Source organism: Staurois parvus, unplaced genomic scaffold (assembly GCF_062004578.1).
Source record: "Staurois parvus isolate SC_StPar_1 unplaced genomic scaffold, SC_StPar_1.0 ptg000021l, whole genome shotgun sequence".
In the NCBI taxonomy this organism is placed as follows: Eukaryota; Metazoa; Chordata; class Amphibia; order Anura; family Ranidae; genus Staurois; species Staurois parvus.
In genome coordinates, this window is record NW_028317817.1 from 13552937 (window position 1) to 13568401 (window position 15465).

Here is a 15465-nt window from a genome sequence, read left to right on the forward strand (position 1 = left end):
TGAGCATGCATTTCACTTGCTGAAGGCAAAACTAAAGGTAGAAAGACCCACAAACAAAGAACAACTGAATACAGCTGCAGTTAGAGCCTGGCAATGCATCAGAAAGGAGGAAACCCAGTCTTTGGTAATGTCCATGGGTTCCAGACTTCAGGCAGTCATTGCCAGTAAAGGATTCTCAACAAAATATTCAAAAGTAACATTTTATTTATGATTATATTCAATTGTCCAATTACTTTTGGTCCCCTTGAAAAAGGGGGGATGGCTACTCTTAAGAGCTGTAATTCCTAAACCATTCCTCCAATTTGGATGTACATACCCTCAAATTAAACCGGAGAGTGTGCACTTTCAGCCCATATCTATAATATAACTATAGCTTGAATATGTTTCGAAAATACCTGAAAAAAACTAAAATTGTGCCTGTGTCCAAATATATATGGACCTAACTGTATATCCAGGTTTCAGAGCATCATATGCTCATCATAGAATCATATCCAGACAATGTCTTTTTCAGGGAAGGTCTTGCATATTTTAGCAGGACAATGCTAAACAACACACTGCACCTATGAAAACAGCATGACTTCCTAGTAGAAGAGACTTGGTGCTTAACTGGCCTGCTTGCAGTTCAGACCTAACTGAAAATATTTGGCACATCTTGAAACACCTAGGACTATTGAGCTGTTGGAATCCTATATCAGGCAAGAATGGGACAACGTTCCTCTCACAAGACTCCAGCAACTGGTCTCCTCAGTTCTCAGACGTTTACAAAGTTGTAAAAAGAAGAGATCATACACCGTGGTAAACATGGCTCTGTCCCAACTTTTTTTGAGACATGTTGCTGTCATCAATTTCCAAATTACCTTATTTTTTTCTTAAAATGGTATATTTTCTCAGTTTAAACATTTGATGTTTTCTATTTCTGAATAGAACAAGGGTCTGGAGATTTGGAACTCATTGCATCCTGTTTTTATGTAGATTTTACTCGGGGTCCTAACTTTTTGGGAATTGGGGCTGTATAAGGGTGGGCGAGCTGCACACAGAGAAGTTTTTTACCCTAATGCACAGAATGCATTAAGGTAAAAAAAACTCATGTCTTTAGCACCACTGTTAGACACGTGCTGCAATTCAGCCTGGATTTCACATATTCATGCTTTATCTTGATTTTCTATCTATTCAGCATGAAAATGAGTAATGTTGCATCTGTGCAAGCAGGTGTGCTGCAACCGTAAAAAAGCTATGTATGCAGTGCATGACATTATAGTCAGTGGGTGGCATAATCAACATTTCTTATAAATCATACTCTAAAAAATGAAGCTTTATTATGCTGCAGAGTGCTTTACATTTTTCAAATTGTATTTGCATCCTTAAAGCGTATCAAAACCCAGAAATACAAATTAGTAGAATTGCAACTCAGTGGTCCTTGGAAGTGGTGGCTGCATTCATTTTCTTTTTTTTTTCCCACACTTTTAACTGGTAATCCTGCCTTTAACCAACTTCCTGTGCTAGGATGCAATCGTACTGAACAGCGCTGTCACCCTAGGACAGGGAGTGTGTTTGAACTACATTTGTAGTCCACGGAGATAGCCAGGAACAATACTAACTGTTGAGAGACAGAGAGCAGAAGAAATCAGCTCAACAAATGTTTTCAGATATAATAAAATGCTTTCAGTGGGCAATGTATGGATAACATATGTAACTAGAAAATCTACAATTTCGGGGGAAATTGTGTGAAGTGTTCTTGCATCCAAATCTAACCAAGTGATTGATGAAATGTAAGCAGTGCACATGGCAAGCCTGATAGACTGAGAACTGCATTTCAACTTGCTCACTCAGCTGTCTGTGAGTCATGTTTGGTTGCTATAGCAACTCACTCAGTCAGAAAGCTGACAGGCTTTTCTAAACACACTGCTCCAACTTGCCAACTTCACTGGCGATTGCCATCTTCAAACACTTGTAGTTTTAAAAGTATAAATGCTAGAGCTTGATATTGCAAGAATCACAAGAAACAGACCTACATTTTGATGTATAGTATGTCTCTGAAATATTAAAAATGAAGTCGCAGTTGCAGTTTAAAAATGTCCCCTAAAATTTCAGGTGGCTGTGAGTGAAGTTTCAATGAAAGTCAATGGGAGGGGTGAGTTGCAAACAAATGGTCATATTGTGAAAACTGTCAGGAGTATGGCTTAGCCGTGAACATTTTTAGTGACAGTAGGGATAGCTGAACGTTTTGATATAAAATATGTGTAGGTGGGCTTGAAAATGACAGAGTGATGGCAGTTTACAAATCATGTTCTGATTTTTCCTTTCACACTGTAGCTTTGTCAGTTCCCACTCTAGTTTCATTCATTCCTATAGGAAAATTTCACCACAAAAACGGCGATATTTCGTGAACGATTCGGCGAAACGTTCCACAAAGTAATAGCAATCCGATCGGGAACAATCCGCACATTTTGATATATTACTTGTCTTGGTAGTGCAAAAACTGTGGGAGGAGTTAGCGTGGCAAATTTGGCTATAATAAGAAACGGAATAAGAATATATTTGTGAGAAAACAATAAGTGTTCTGCAAGAACACTTAATAAATGTAGTAACAGCAAAGTCAACCTAATAAGCCAAACACTAAATTTCAGCTTCTTAACAATAAACTTCAGAATCGGCTGCTAGAGGTTACATAACTTGGCTCTTAGCCTTATTCAATAAACACAGACAATAAAAGCAGACGCATTATTCAATATCCACTATGACCAGAACATTCAATATACTGTCACATTATCAAATTCAAGTGTTTCCAGTGAAGAGCGCTGTTAATGTTAGATTGGGGCTCTCCTAGCTTTCGAAACAAAAGGCTAGTTTATTATACTTTGGGGGGCTGGACTGTGGCCAGTGGAAGTAGAAAATAATAGAGTGTCCGGGAGATTAAACAATGTCTCAAGCTTGGTGGTCAGTGGGAGTAAAAAAAATTACACAGCACCTGTGGTCAGTATGGGTAGGTAAGAAATAGTGCCCTATAGTTGGCATCAGTGGGAGAATTGGTGCCCCATCCTTGGTGTCAGAGGGAGGAATAGTGTTCCATTGTTTATATCAGTAGGAGGAATTATTATTATTATAATACAAGATTTACATAGTGCCAACAGTCTGTGCAGCTCTTTACAAAATAAGGGCAGACAGTGAAGTTACAATACAATTCAATACAGGAGGAATCAGTGAACCCTGCTCATTAGAGCTTACAATCCAGAGTTATGCATTATTGTTGGTGTCAGTTGAAGAAAAGTGCACCATCATTGGTGTTAGTGGGAGGAATAGTGTCCCAAGGGTCGGATAAAGGCAAGAAAAAGGCTGCATCAAGTTTTGAGTCTTCTAAGCTAAAGCAAAGAGAGACATTTTAGACAATTGTGCATTTCCAATCTTATGAAAACAAATTGAGGAGGCCCTTTTCTGTCAATAAAAACATGGTTTGATGAGTCTGGTGTGGAGGAACTCGAGCGGCCTATACAGAGTCTGAACCTCAACCCAACTGAACATCTTTGGGATAATTCGGAACTCCAACTGTTAGCCAGGTCTCTTCGTCCAACTTTAGTACCTGACCTTACAAATGTTTTTTTGGCTGAATGGGAACCAATTTCCACAGGCATGCTACAAAATCTTGTGGAAAGCATTTCCAAAAGAGAGGGAGCTGTTATATTATAAAGATGTGGTCAATTTCATATTAAAGCCCATGGTTTCGCAATGACATGTCCAACAAGCTCATATAAGTCTGCTGCTTAGATGTCCACACATTTTGGTTATTTAGTATATAACCCTATTGCAACATAATTCTCTGGATAAATAGTGTATCCTCAGTGAATTATTTGGTTAAACCATAAGCAGCTATGCTATATAAATGATTTACCGAAAAACATGCCAACAACCACTTTTTAGACATAAACTGACCAAAGGTGAATTAGAGAACAAAGACGTGATGGTTTCCACTATCCCCTAAATATCTGAAAGCAAGAAACGTACAAAAACAGTTTTAATTATAGTTCAACAACCACACATTTCTGTATGTATATAGGGTATATTTATAACTATAAATAAAATAACTCATTATTAATTGTATATTTGACCTTCATAAGATCTTTTGCACTTTATTAAGTATTGCCTTACACATAGCAGATTTTCACATGTGTGAGAATGATTAATAGGAACCAGATTCATCATAAAAAAGAACAGGGTCATGCTTACCTTTTGGCACTAGTGGATAATTTGGCAGCAGTTTTGCTGGATATCTTTCCTTCTTTTTTCTTAGGTTGAACTTTTTCCCGCTCTTGCTCATTTTGAACCCCATCCCGTTGGTCTCCATCAGAGCTACCTCCACTAGTTGTAGGACTGTCATCCACCCTTTGGCTTTCAGTTGACATTTTGAGGATCTACATGACAACAAAATATAAATTGTTACCATTTACAACAATTGTATTATCAGACTGATAATGGTCATAACTTACAAGATTTTTCATACATTAAAATTACAGATTTCCTTTCTCTAAACCAGTGGTTCTCAACCTTCCTAATGCCGTGACCCTTTAATACAGTTCTTCATGTTGTGGTGACCCCCAACCATAAAATTATTTACCCAGTAATTATAATTCATGAGTGTCGTTTTACCTCCAATACTGCTGCTTTCAACACAGTAGCTGCTTTTAACAGAGTGGCTGCTTTCAACACAGCAGCTGCTTTCTACACAGTAGCTGCTCTTTACACAGCGGAAATATGTGTTTTCTGATGGTCTTAGGGGACCATCAGAAGGGGTCGTGACCCACAGGTTGAGAACCACTGCTCTAAACAATCACTCTATGCAGAGCCAACAATGAACCATTTTTATACTCTGTACTGATCCATTCTTATACGCTGTATCTGAATTTTATTATTCCTATTTGAATTGGAGCTAGCATCAGATTTTTCATGCTATGCGCATCCAGTATAAGCAATGCACAGTGCCGTGTGGCTGCAAGGCAGTCACCATGCTAATGGAGGTGCAAGCTACCACCAGGCAGTTCTTCCTGTTCATAGCCCTTACCCCTTGGTAACACCATCAATGTAATCCAGTAACCAGATGTAGTAGTAGCCATAATTCAGTCTTAAAATGGTTGTAAACCCTCACATATACCCAGTAAAGTGACTGGCCTCAAGTGAAGAGAGATAAAACAAATCCTATTAAGTTGTACCTGTTTATCTGCAGTTTTCTCTTTTTTACATCTGTTCAATGGACTGCATTTATAAAGCTTGTCAGAGAGTTCACAAAAAAGGGGGCGGATTGCTGAAATTACACTCTGCAGAGCTCAGTGAGGAAAGTTCTGAGATTAGAGGAAAGAGACACACATCCCCCCACACAGCTCACAGGAACAGAGCTGATGTTTTCAATCTGCTGGAGGTCCCTCCCCTGTCACCATTTTTCTCTTGGTGTCAGGAAACCTAATCAGAAGTGACTCAGCCAATAGCAGAAGAATGAAGCAGCAAACAGAAATTACACTTATTACTGCTAATTGAGACAAGTACACACTATAAAGGGATATACTATGTTCATATTTCATGTCTGAGATTTACAACTGAACTGTCAGTTTAAATTAGCTAATAATATCCCAGGTGCAATAAAACAAAAAGTGCATAAAGTCTTAGGTCTCAGGCACATGGACGTTTATCAGCTCACAAATCCTCAAGCGTAAAATGTTTTCCTGCACCCAGGGAGTCACATATGCACAATAAGGCAGCCAATAAAGTAAATGCTAATTGCAATTGCATCAACGCATTTTGGTGTACTTCTCCAAATGCACCACTTTCATGTTTAGAGAAATACACTAGGCACGTATGCAGAAGCAGAAGGAATTGTCGTTTACACAAGAATAGCCACGTACAGTCCTTTACTTGTATTGGTGGCTGCATGCAGTCTGTGTAGCTCCTGGGGCACAGGAAAGTGTCAGGGATTTTACACTTGAGGACTTGTATGCTGATAAACGTCTATGTGCATGAGGCCTTACAGGTCATTTTGAAAGCTGCTACTGCTTTAGTAGAAAAGCCTTTCTCCTGCCAACATGTTGTAAACAAAGACACTTAGGGCTCATGTACACGGGACGTTTGGAAAACTCTTCTGAACAATGGAAACTGACTGCTGGAAAATGTAGGTTAAAAAACGTCAGTTTAGCCACGTTTGCATACCGAGTTTATGTGCGTTTGCATTTAGAAGCGTTTTTAAAAGATAACCTCAGGAGACCTTCCCAAATGCCCAGAATGCACTGAAAAATAGTAAAATATTAACTATTTCAGACATTTTGAGATAAATAGAGAGAGCAGAAGCAGAGAGAGCAGTATGTGTTGAGATGACCTGTCTTTTCTGGTTGTATTCACTATGGATCCCATCATGAGCATAATGCAGCACGTTCTACCATTTTTTCCTTTACGCAAAACCTGGAACTGGCTGTGCTGGTGTGCTAGGTCCATTTGAATACATGGAAAACACTTTGCATGCATTTCTGATGATGATGGCTTTGGACAGCATCTGGACATGGAAGAGTTAAAAAACACTTCTAAAAGCAAACGCTTATAAATGCGGTTAACCGCGTTTACAAGCGTTTGGCATTTGAAACGCCGGTAAAATCTAACCGGATATCGTATGTACTCTCCAGCGCCTCAGGATATGCACAGCCAAAAGGGAAGCCAAGGGTACCAGGACAGCGACAACCAAAGGAAATGCTTCAGGGGTGCAGCCCTCCTCAGACGGGGAAATCAGCCACTGGATAGAGAGAAAACAGGTGGCACACACACCTAGCGCATTATCCAAGGTTTATTGTAGGAGTGAAAGAATAATAAAAACATACTCACAGACGAAGCATTTATCTAAAAAGCATAGAAAAATGACAATGGCCACAACGGCAGGCAAGGTGTTCTCACTGTCAGTGCGGTCAAATGGCTGACGCGTTTCGGGGACGAATCCCTTTCCTCAGAGCTGATGACCAACCTCTGATGCTAATGTATGATGAATGGAAAGTAAGAGCCTTGCTGTTGATGCCTCAGGCAAGGCTCTTACTTTCCATTCATCATACATCAGCATCAGAGGTTGGTCATCAGCTCTGAGGAAAGGGATTCGTCCCCGAAACGCGTCAGCAATTTGACCGCACTGACAGTGAGAACACCTTGCCTGCCGTTGTGGCCATTGTCATTTTTCTATGCTTTTTAGATAAATGCTTCGTCTGTGAGTATGTTTTTATTATTCTTTCACTCCTACAATAAAACTTGGATAATGCACTAGGTGTGTGCTCCACCTGTTTTCTCTCTAGCCGGTAAAATCTACTCCTGAATGGAAGTTTGGTGCGTTCAAAAAAACAACTGTAAACTCAACTGCCTGTAAACGACATAGTGTACATGGACACATAGGAAAATAGGGATAGTACAGGGGCTGCTGAAAAAAACGCAGAACAGCTCCTGAACGTGAGTTTATCAGCTGCAGTGTACATGAGCCCTTACTTTCAGTGTAAGTATTAGTCTCTCTGCTGAGGTCCATCATGCACACTGCTGAGTCAGAACTAGAGCTTTCCAATCAGCATGGAGCATGAACTTTGTTGATTACAAAGCTATATGGCCTACTCTGTGAAATATGTGTCAGACCTCTGCAGAGAGACCACAGTTTCCACTCAAACAGCTAAGTCCTTCCCCACAGCATGCTGGCAGGGGACAGGCTTCTATACTGGTTGCTTTCAAAAGAAAAGGAACTGTAAGATTTTGCATACCCTTTGTTTTGATGCAAACAGAATTAATTTAGCCATTGCGGAATTAAAAGGCACATGTATGACAAGAAGCATGGAAGGTTATTATGAAGTGTCACGTGTCTGGAAGTGTTGTTGCTACTTTTAATCAGATATTAAATATTAAAGGTATATTTTATTACTAATCACTTTATCACTGAGCTAATAAATTCTTGTAAAACAGCTAAACATTAGATTAGTATAGGTTAGTTTTTCTAATCAAGGGTGCAATCTTTCCGAAAGCTGATAGTGTTGCGGTATATTGCGACATGTCAGGAATTTATTCAAGCAGGCTCATACAGTTACTGCTAGGATTATTTCATGGAAAGATCAGATGTCATCATGATTATAGAGATTTGGGTGGATGTTAATAGATTGAATCATCCAGTGGCTGCTTAGATCTTTTGAACACAGTAACAGAATGTTACCTCCGAGCCCCCATTCCCAGTTGCTACCATTACATAAGCAGCAATCACCACAATGAATAATTAGTAGAGACATCAACAGTAATAATTGCCATCAAATCGGTACAGCTGGGAACATAAAGTAATTCAAAAGGCTGAAGGTTTTTTACCTTCAGTGTGCAGCTCCCCCCTCAGTCCCCCCCTTCCCGATACTTATCTGAGCCTGATCTCAATTCATTAATGTGCACAAGAGCATGGGCTCTCCCGGGTCTCTTCCTACTTCCTGGCTCTTGCTCTTGTCAATCACAGCCAACGAGGAGCAAGCAGGGGGTGGGGCAGAGCTGCACTCTGTGAGTCTTGTGGACATATTATGGACATACTGGGCAAGGGGGAAGGGACCATAAGTGCCGGCGGGGGCCCGTGAAGAGAAGGATCAGCAGGTCTCCTCTGTGCAAAACCATTGCCCAGAGCAGGTAAGTATAACATGTTTTTTTTTTTTAAGTTGTACCTTTACAATCACTTCAAAATTACACTATATTCTTATTCTCCAAAAATAATCCATACACATCCACTACCTAAAGTGGTTCTAAAGCCTAAACATTTTTACCTTAATGCATTTCCTAAGGTAAAAAATGTTTTGCCATCAGTATTGCCCCCTCACTCCCCCCATGCTTACCTGTGCCCTCACTCAATCCAGCGCTGTGCTCGTCTGTAATGGCTTTCCCTGATTTCAGGGCTTTGCTGAGGCAGCCATTGGCTCCCGCAGCTGTCAGTGAAATCCTGTGATAATGGAGTGGGGTGGGGTGGGGAGGGGGCGGGGCCAGGCCCAGCTGTCTGTGTCTATGGACTCAAGCACTGCAGCTTGGCAGTGAGCCTGTAGCTGGTACTCCATAGGAAGCAGCTTCCTATGGGGTACCACCGAGAAAAGGAGAGACAAGAGTGTCAGCGGGGGACCCTAGAAGAGGCGGTTTGGGACCACTCTGTGTAAAACCATTGCACAGAGAAGGTAAGTACGACAAGCTTGTTATTTAAATAAAAAACTTTGACTTTACAATCACTTTAAAGTGTCATTAAACTCCAAATTTATTTTGCTTTCATTACATTCAAAAATATGATCTCTACCTATCTGCACAACTTTTCTATTATACATGTTGTGATGGTTCAAAAATACCTGGTTGATCTTGCCATTTCACTGTACTCCTCTATTCAGAGTGGCAACAGGGTAGCAGTCGATCCCAGAAGCCACCCTCATGACTCTTTTCATTCTGTGGGACGTCTTCAACAAACACCCTAACATCTCCTCTCACTGTTTCGCTCTACACCCCACCCTCTGCTCTTACATGTTGACTAAGTAGTGTGACAGAGGCCACTAATCAGCACAAACTCCACCTTACTTTAAAAGATCTGTAATCTATTTTCATGAACTAGTTTATTACTGTGTTTTTATGCCTTTTTGCAATGTCCTCTGTGACCTCCTGAACCTCTCCTTATCCCCCCTCATTTTTGTTTGTTTGGAACAGCAGTGCACATTTGTTGCAGTCATGTCCACTGCTCTATGCACATTACAAATCCCATAGGTGATATTCTCTAGTCCATCTCGGGAGCAAGAGAGGGTGGCTGTGCTAACAGAAAGGCGGATCGCAGCAGCAACAAAAAAAAAATGGAATTTGGGTGACAGCAACAGAAGGTACTTTTTAAAATTAGGAACACATACTTGAATAGAATTTGTTTTCTAAGCCAGAGTTTAATGACACTTCAATGTGCAATTAAAACCACTGATCTATTTCCCAAAGCAGTTAAAGGCATGTCTTGAATGATAACTGTTGCAGTTATTAGAGTGCTTACGTTGGCTCTCAACTGAACTGTCAAGCCATCAAATGGCTGTTATCATAGTTGAAAAAATGTACAGCACCATCTGCAGATCAAGCAGAGGCTAAGATCGTAGCTTCCTGTAAAGGATAGGAGGGTTTAGTTCCACTTTAAAGTGGTATTAAACCCAAAACCAGTCATTAGATATGGTGGCTGCATCCTCTGTTTTCACCTGGTGAAGTGCTCAGTAACACAACTCCTGTATTAGTGAGACACCACTCTGGAGGAATGAGCACAGAAAGCACAGCAAATAGCAGCAGTCAGTCTGGTTGGAGGGTAGTGTTAAATGTGTTACCAGATTTAAAGGCTCAAAAAGGATAAATATACATTTTTTGAAGGTAAAAAAAATGCATATTTGTTATTTTTGGTTGCCGGAAAATAAAGCATTGCACCAGCGATCAGCAGATTGCTGGTGCCACACAGGTCTCCTGCAGACTTGTCATTATATCTGCTTGCCTGTACAGGATGTACTGGCAAGCATATACACTGACAGGAAGATTCAATGAACTACCACGGCGGTCCATTCACGGCGGTTCATTAGGAACTACAAGCCGACAGCCGCTAAGGCTGCCAGGACTTGTAGTTCATTCATTCACAGAACACTGTGAATGAATGACGCGGCTGTGTGGGCGGAGACCCGCGCGGCCGTGCTGTTTTTAAAAAGAGCCAGCTAGTATGGGGAATTTCTCCCTGTACTTCTGTCACAAGGGGAGGGGGGGAATAGGGCAGCCACTGCAGCACTGCAGCATTGGGAACATGTTACATGTTCCATCCCAAAAACAGGATGTAACGGAACCGACGCAGACTGCGCTTGAGTACTTCCGTTAGAATACCGCTTCCCCGTCTGAACAACGACAACAGACACCACAGCCGACCATACAAGACTAGACGACACCTATTTGAACACAGATACAAGATATATATACACTCAGGGGACAATCCCCCCTCCCTGCATAATGACACAGGGCTGGGCAACCTACATTTAGTAACAAGAGACACACAGGTATTCAAACTTCACACCAGCAGACAGTCCCATCAGGAGGGAGGGCTGCTGGAGACCCCCCCCCCACAAAGCTAATACACATAAACACATACATCCCATAATAGTTTGCTCCTAAGCCAGACAAACAATAGAACAATGGGATGCAGCCACATAACATTAAATGATCAACAACCTACCCCCCACCTATCTCCTAAACAGGGTCTACACAGTCTGAGACAAAGCCCACAAGATATTAGGACAGATCACCCTGTACCCCTAACAGGCACAGGGTGATTTACACATAAGAGGGATATGGAGAGCTGAGACAGGAGTCTCCCCACCTCTCCAAAGTGAGCTGGGTTCCATGGGCCCCCACCCAAAGTGACTCCCGTCACACAGGAAGAACATGTAACATGTTTCTAAAGGTGAACTTATCCTTTAAATACACTAAACAAATTGAAACCTGTCTCCAGCTCACAGCAAACAGTTTTTTTCTCCTTTTGGGATAAAGGTTTTGCATGAATAAATAAAAGCTGTTATTTTAATCACCCCTGACAGTTGTAAATGGTTTGTTTCATTATGTAAACTGATACATTCTGCTGAAGAGCTTGAGCTTCTGAAAAACAACAGACTTGCTGGCCAGATCACCAGATGAAAACAGAAGAATGAAAACCTAAAAAAGAAAAATGATGCAAACATCACATGTAAGAATTGGCAAGCTGCAATATGATAAATGTTTACTTTTGGGTTTAATACTGCTTTAAAGAGGAGTTTCACTCAAAAGCAGAAGCTCTGCTTATTTGCCTCCTCCCCCCTACACTGCCATATTTGGCACCTTTTGGGGGGGAGCGGATACCTGTTTTTGACAGGTACCCGCTCCTACTTCTGGCTCAGTTCGCCGCGGCAAAGTGAGACGGAAGTTCAGCCCCCTCCTCCCTCCCGCAGTCTCCTTGGAACTTTCACAGGTCCCAGAAGACTGCCGGACCAATTAGAAAGCGCAGCACAACTCACGCATGCACAGTGGGCACCAGGCTGTGAAGCCGCAAGCTGTAACAGCCTGGTGCCCACAGTAAAGATGCCGGCACCATGGAGGAGGGAAGGGGAGAAGGGACACCGCGGGTGAGAACATTGCTGGACTCTGGGACAGGTAAGTGTGTGTTTATTAACAGTCAGCAGCTACAGTTTTTATAGCTGCTGACTTTTAATAAAAAACAAAAACGGCTGGAACTCCACTTTCAGTACAGAGACCTCCCCAATAAAGTCACCCGGAGACATGAGAAGTTGTGGGTATCTCTAGGTGACTTGACTGATGTAGAGTTCCCACCTGTAAGCATTCACCCGAAACTAGCAGATCAATAAATAAAACACAATTTGCATGCATTCCAATTTTAGCCTAAACCTGTTACATTTCGATAAAACATTCCGTGACATGTAAATTGTTCGGCCTGAAGCTGCAGCAGAATAATCCCATTTTATTACTTGCATTGAAAGTTTACAACAGGATGGCTCACTCGCAGACTTAAAGAATTTTATCATATTTGTTTCTGGGCAATAGAACTTTAGGAGAAGGCGCTGATAGCTGCAGGAATCAATTTATGGCCGTTTGTAACAAATTTAAGGAGCGAGTATGATGTTTAACAGTTTGGAAAAGCTTTTACAGATGCAGGCTGACATTATGTTATCCTAATGAGAACAAAGCGTTTCAATGCAGCTCTAGGAAGCTGTCAGTGTGCTGGAGGAGCTTTGTTCTTGGCTAGGTCACCACAGGCAGCATTAGCTCGTACAGCTGCAGTCTTTCTATCTCCACTGTTGCAGTGAACTAGGCAGATCACCCAGTTTTTCAGGAGGCCTATGTTCCAAAGCAAAGTGATCATTCAGAAGGGAATCGCATTGTTTTATGTGCGGGGGAGGAGGGATCAGACACTTGAGAGATTCCATCTTCATACACGTTGACAGGCCTTCATAGGTGGTGACCTGTAACGACGTTTATTCTTTGCAGTTAACAGCTAAGATTCATCCAAACATATTTCTTTTTACAAGGCCATGACTGTTTTAATCCTACACTACTCAAAGAAATGACTGTTCCATTATCATTTTGTATCTTTGAATCAATTTTTAGTGCTGGTTCGGTTTGAGCCACATCCAATCTGCATGATATAAAATAACATTGCTTCCTATGGTGCCTGTTCACATACATTATATTGTCAAAAAGTATTAGGACGCCTGCCTTTACACGCACATGAAATTTAATGGCATCCCAGTCTTAGTCCGTAGGGTTCAATTTTGAGTTGGCCCACCCTTTGCAGCTATAACAGCTTCAACTCTACTGGGAAGACTGTCCACAAGGTTTAGGAGTGTGTCTATGGGAATGTGTGACCATTCTTCCAGAAGATCATTTGTGAGGTCAGGCACTGATGTCTGACAAGAAGGCCTGGCTCGCAGTCTCTGCTCTAATTCATCCCAAAGCTGTTCTATCAGGTTGAGGTCAGGACTCTGTGCAGGCCAGTCAAGTTCCTCCACCCCAAACTCGGTCATCCATGTCTTTATGGACCTTGCTTTTTGCACTGGTGGGCAGTCATGTTGGAACAGGAAGGGGCCATCCCCAAACTGTTCCTACAAAGTTAGGAGGATGCAAATTGTCCATAATGTCTTGTTATGCTGACGCCTTTGGAGTTCCCTTCACTGGAACTAAGGGGCCATACCAACCCCTGAAAAACAACCCCACACCATAATCCCCCCTCCACCAAACTTTACACTTGGCACAATGCAGTCAGGCAAGTACCTTTCTCCTGGCAACTGCCAAACCCAGACATGTCCATTGGATTGCCAAAGAAGCGTGATTTGTTACTCCAGAGCACATGGCCTCACTGATCTAGAGTCCATTGGCGGCGTGCTTTACACCACTGCATCTGAAGCTTTGCATTGCATTTAGTCATGTATGGCTCGGATGCAGCTGCTCAGCTACGGAAACACATCCCATGAAGCTCTCTATGTACTGTTGTTGTGCTAATCTGAAGGCTACATGAAGTTTGGAGGTCTTTAGCTACTGACTCTGCAGACAGCTGGCAACTTCTGCGAACTGTGCGCTTCACCATGCGCTGACCCCACTCTGTCATTTTACATGGCCTAACACTTTGTGGCTGAGTTGTTGTTGTTCCCAGTTGCTTCCACTTTGTTATAATACCCCTAACCACTAACCTTGAAATATTTAGTAGCAAAGAAATTTCACGGATGGACTTATTGCACAGATGGCAATCTATCACAGTACCACACTTGAATTCACTGAGCTCCTGAGAGCAACCCATTCTTTCACAAATATCTATAGAAGCAGTCTGCATGCCTGGGTGCTTGATTTAATACACCTGTGACCATGGAAGTAATGGGAACACCTGAATCCAATGATTTGGAGGGTTGTCCCAATACTTTTGGCAATATTGTATACTGTATGTCTGGTGCACTGGTAGTGCAGATTCAGTGCGGTTTGAAAAAGAGTCTTGTATGAATTCTGAACAGTGAGGTCCGGTCCAGGTGTGGATTACAGGCTACTGACTTCTATGGGAACCATTTCTAAACCGCACATATGTGAACAGGATAAAATCCTGACCTAATCCTGTTCTGAACCTGATGTAAACCTGATATGAACTGCTGAACAACTACTGTGCCATTTAACTGTGAAGCCTGAGCTTCAATCCACACCGCACATGTATGTATCAGCTCTTAAGACTCAAAAGTTCAAGCAACAAATGTATACTATCAAAGCCTAAGTACCCATAGGGCTCATTTACCTCTTTGGAGCTTTAAAGTGGAAAAAAAAGTCTAATACTATGCATTCTTAAAAATGTTCCCTCCACTCCTCCTGCCTATCCTGCCTAACCTGTAAATAAAAGATCTGTGTACTTACCTATTTTTAGGTACAGGCCGATCATGCGATCCTGCAGCTCCAGCTCTCCTGTCAGTGGCTGCTGCAGGAAAGAGGAGGGAGCACCGACAACAGCTGCCCCATAGGAGCATATGGGTGACATCCAGGCTCCTGGAATTTCCAGCTGTTGTCGAGTGCTCCTTGAGCTGGAGTTGCAAGATCACATCCTTGCAGCACAGCATATTAAAAACAGTAAGTACACGTCTTTTTTATGCAGGTTAGCAGGTAGGAGGGGCAGGGAATATTTTTAAGAATAATTAGATCTAGGCTTTTCTTCCCATTGAATGCAGGTATGTTAAAGCCTGTTATGTTGTTGTGTAAAGCAGCCCAAAATGAACTGGCCACCAATGCACTCTAATGTGGTAAGAATTATGTATCGTATGTTTTTGGAGCACATGCACATTAATTGTAAGTGCATTGTCTTAGGGCACTGCTCTCCACACTGCGGCCCTTTGCTTGCATTTATCTGGCCCTTGGGGCAGTTTTCCAACCACTGATGCAAAACACTATTCCTTTCAC

At 41.9% G+C, this 15465-nt stretch overlaps 1 protein-coding gene across 1 annotated transcript in view; it reads right to left on the reverse strand.

The window, feature by feature from the left end:
- The window catches only part of LOC149472247 (ubiquitin-conjugating enzyme E2 E2), a 363295-nt gene that overhangs the window by 319413 nt on the left and 28417 nt on the right, over positions 1-15465 (reverse strand). The window contains exon 2 of the mRNA XM_089691029.1: positions 4222-4406. Within this exon, the coding sequence (XP_089547155.1) occupies positions 4222-4397 (176 nt within the window). The 5' untranslated portion in view covers positions 4398-4406. The remainder of the gene's footprint in view (positions 1-4221; positions 4407-15465) is intronic.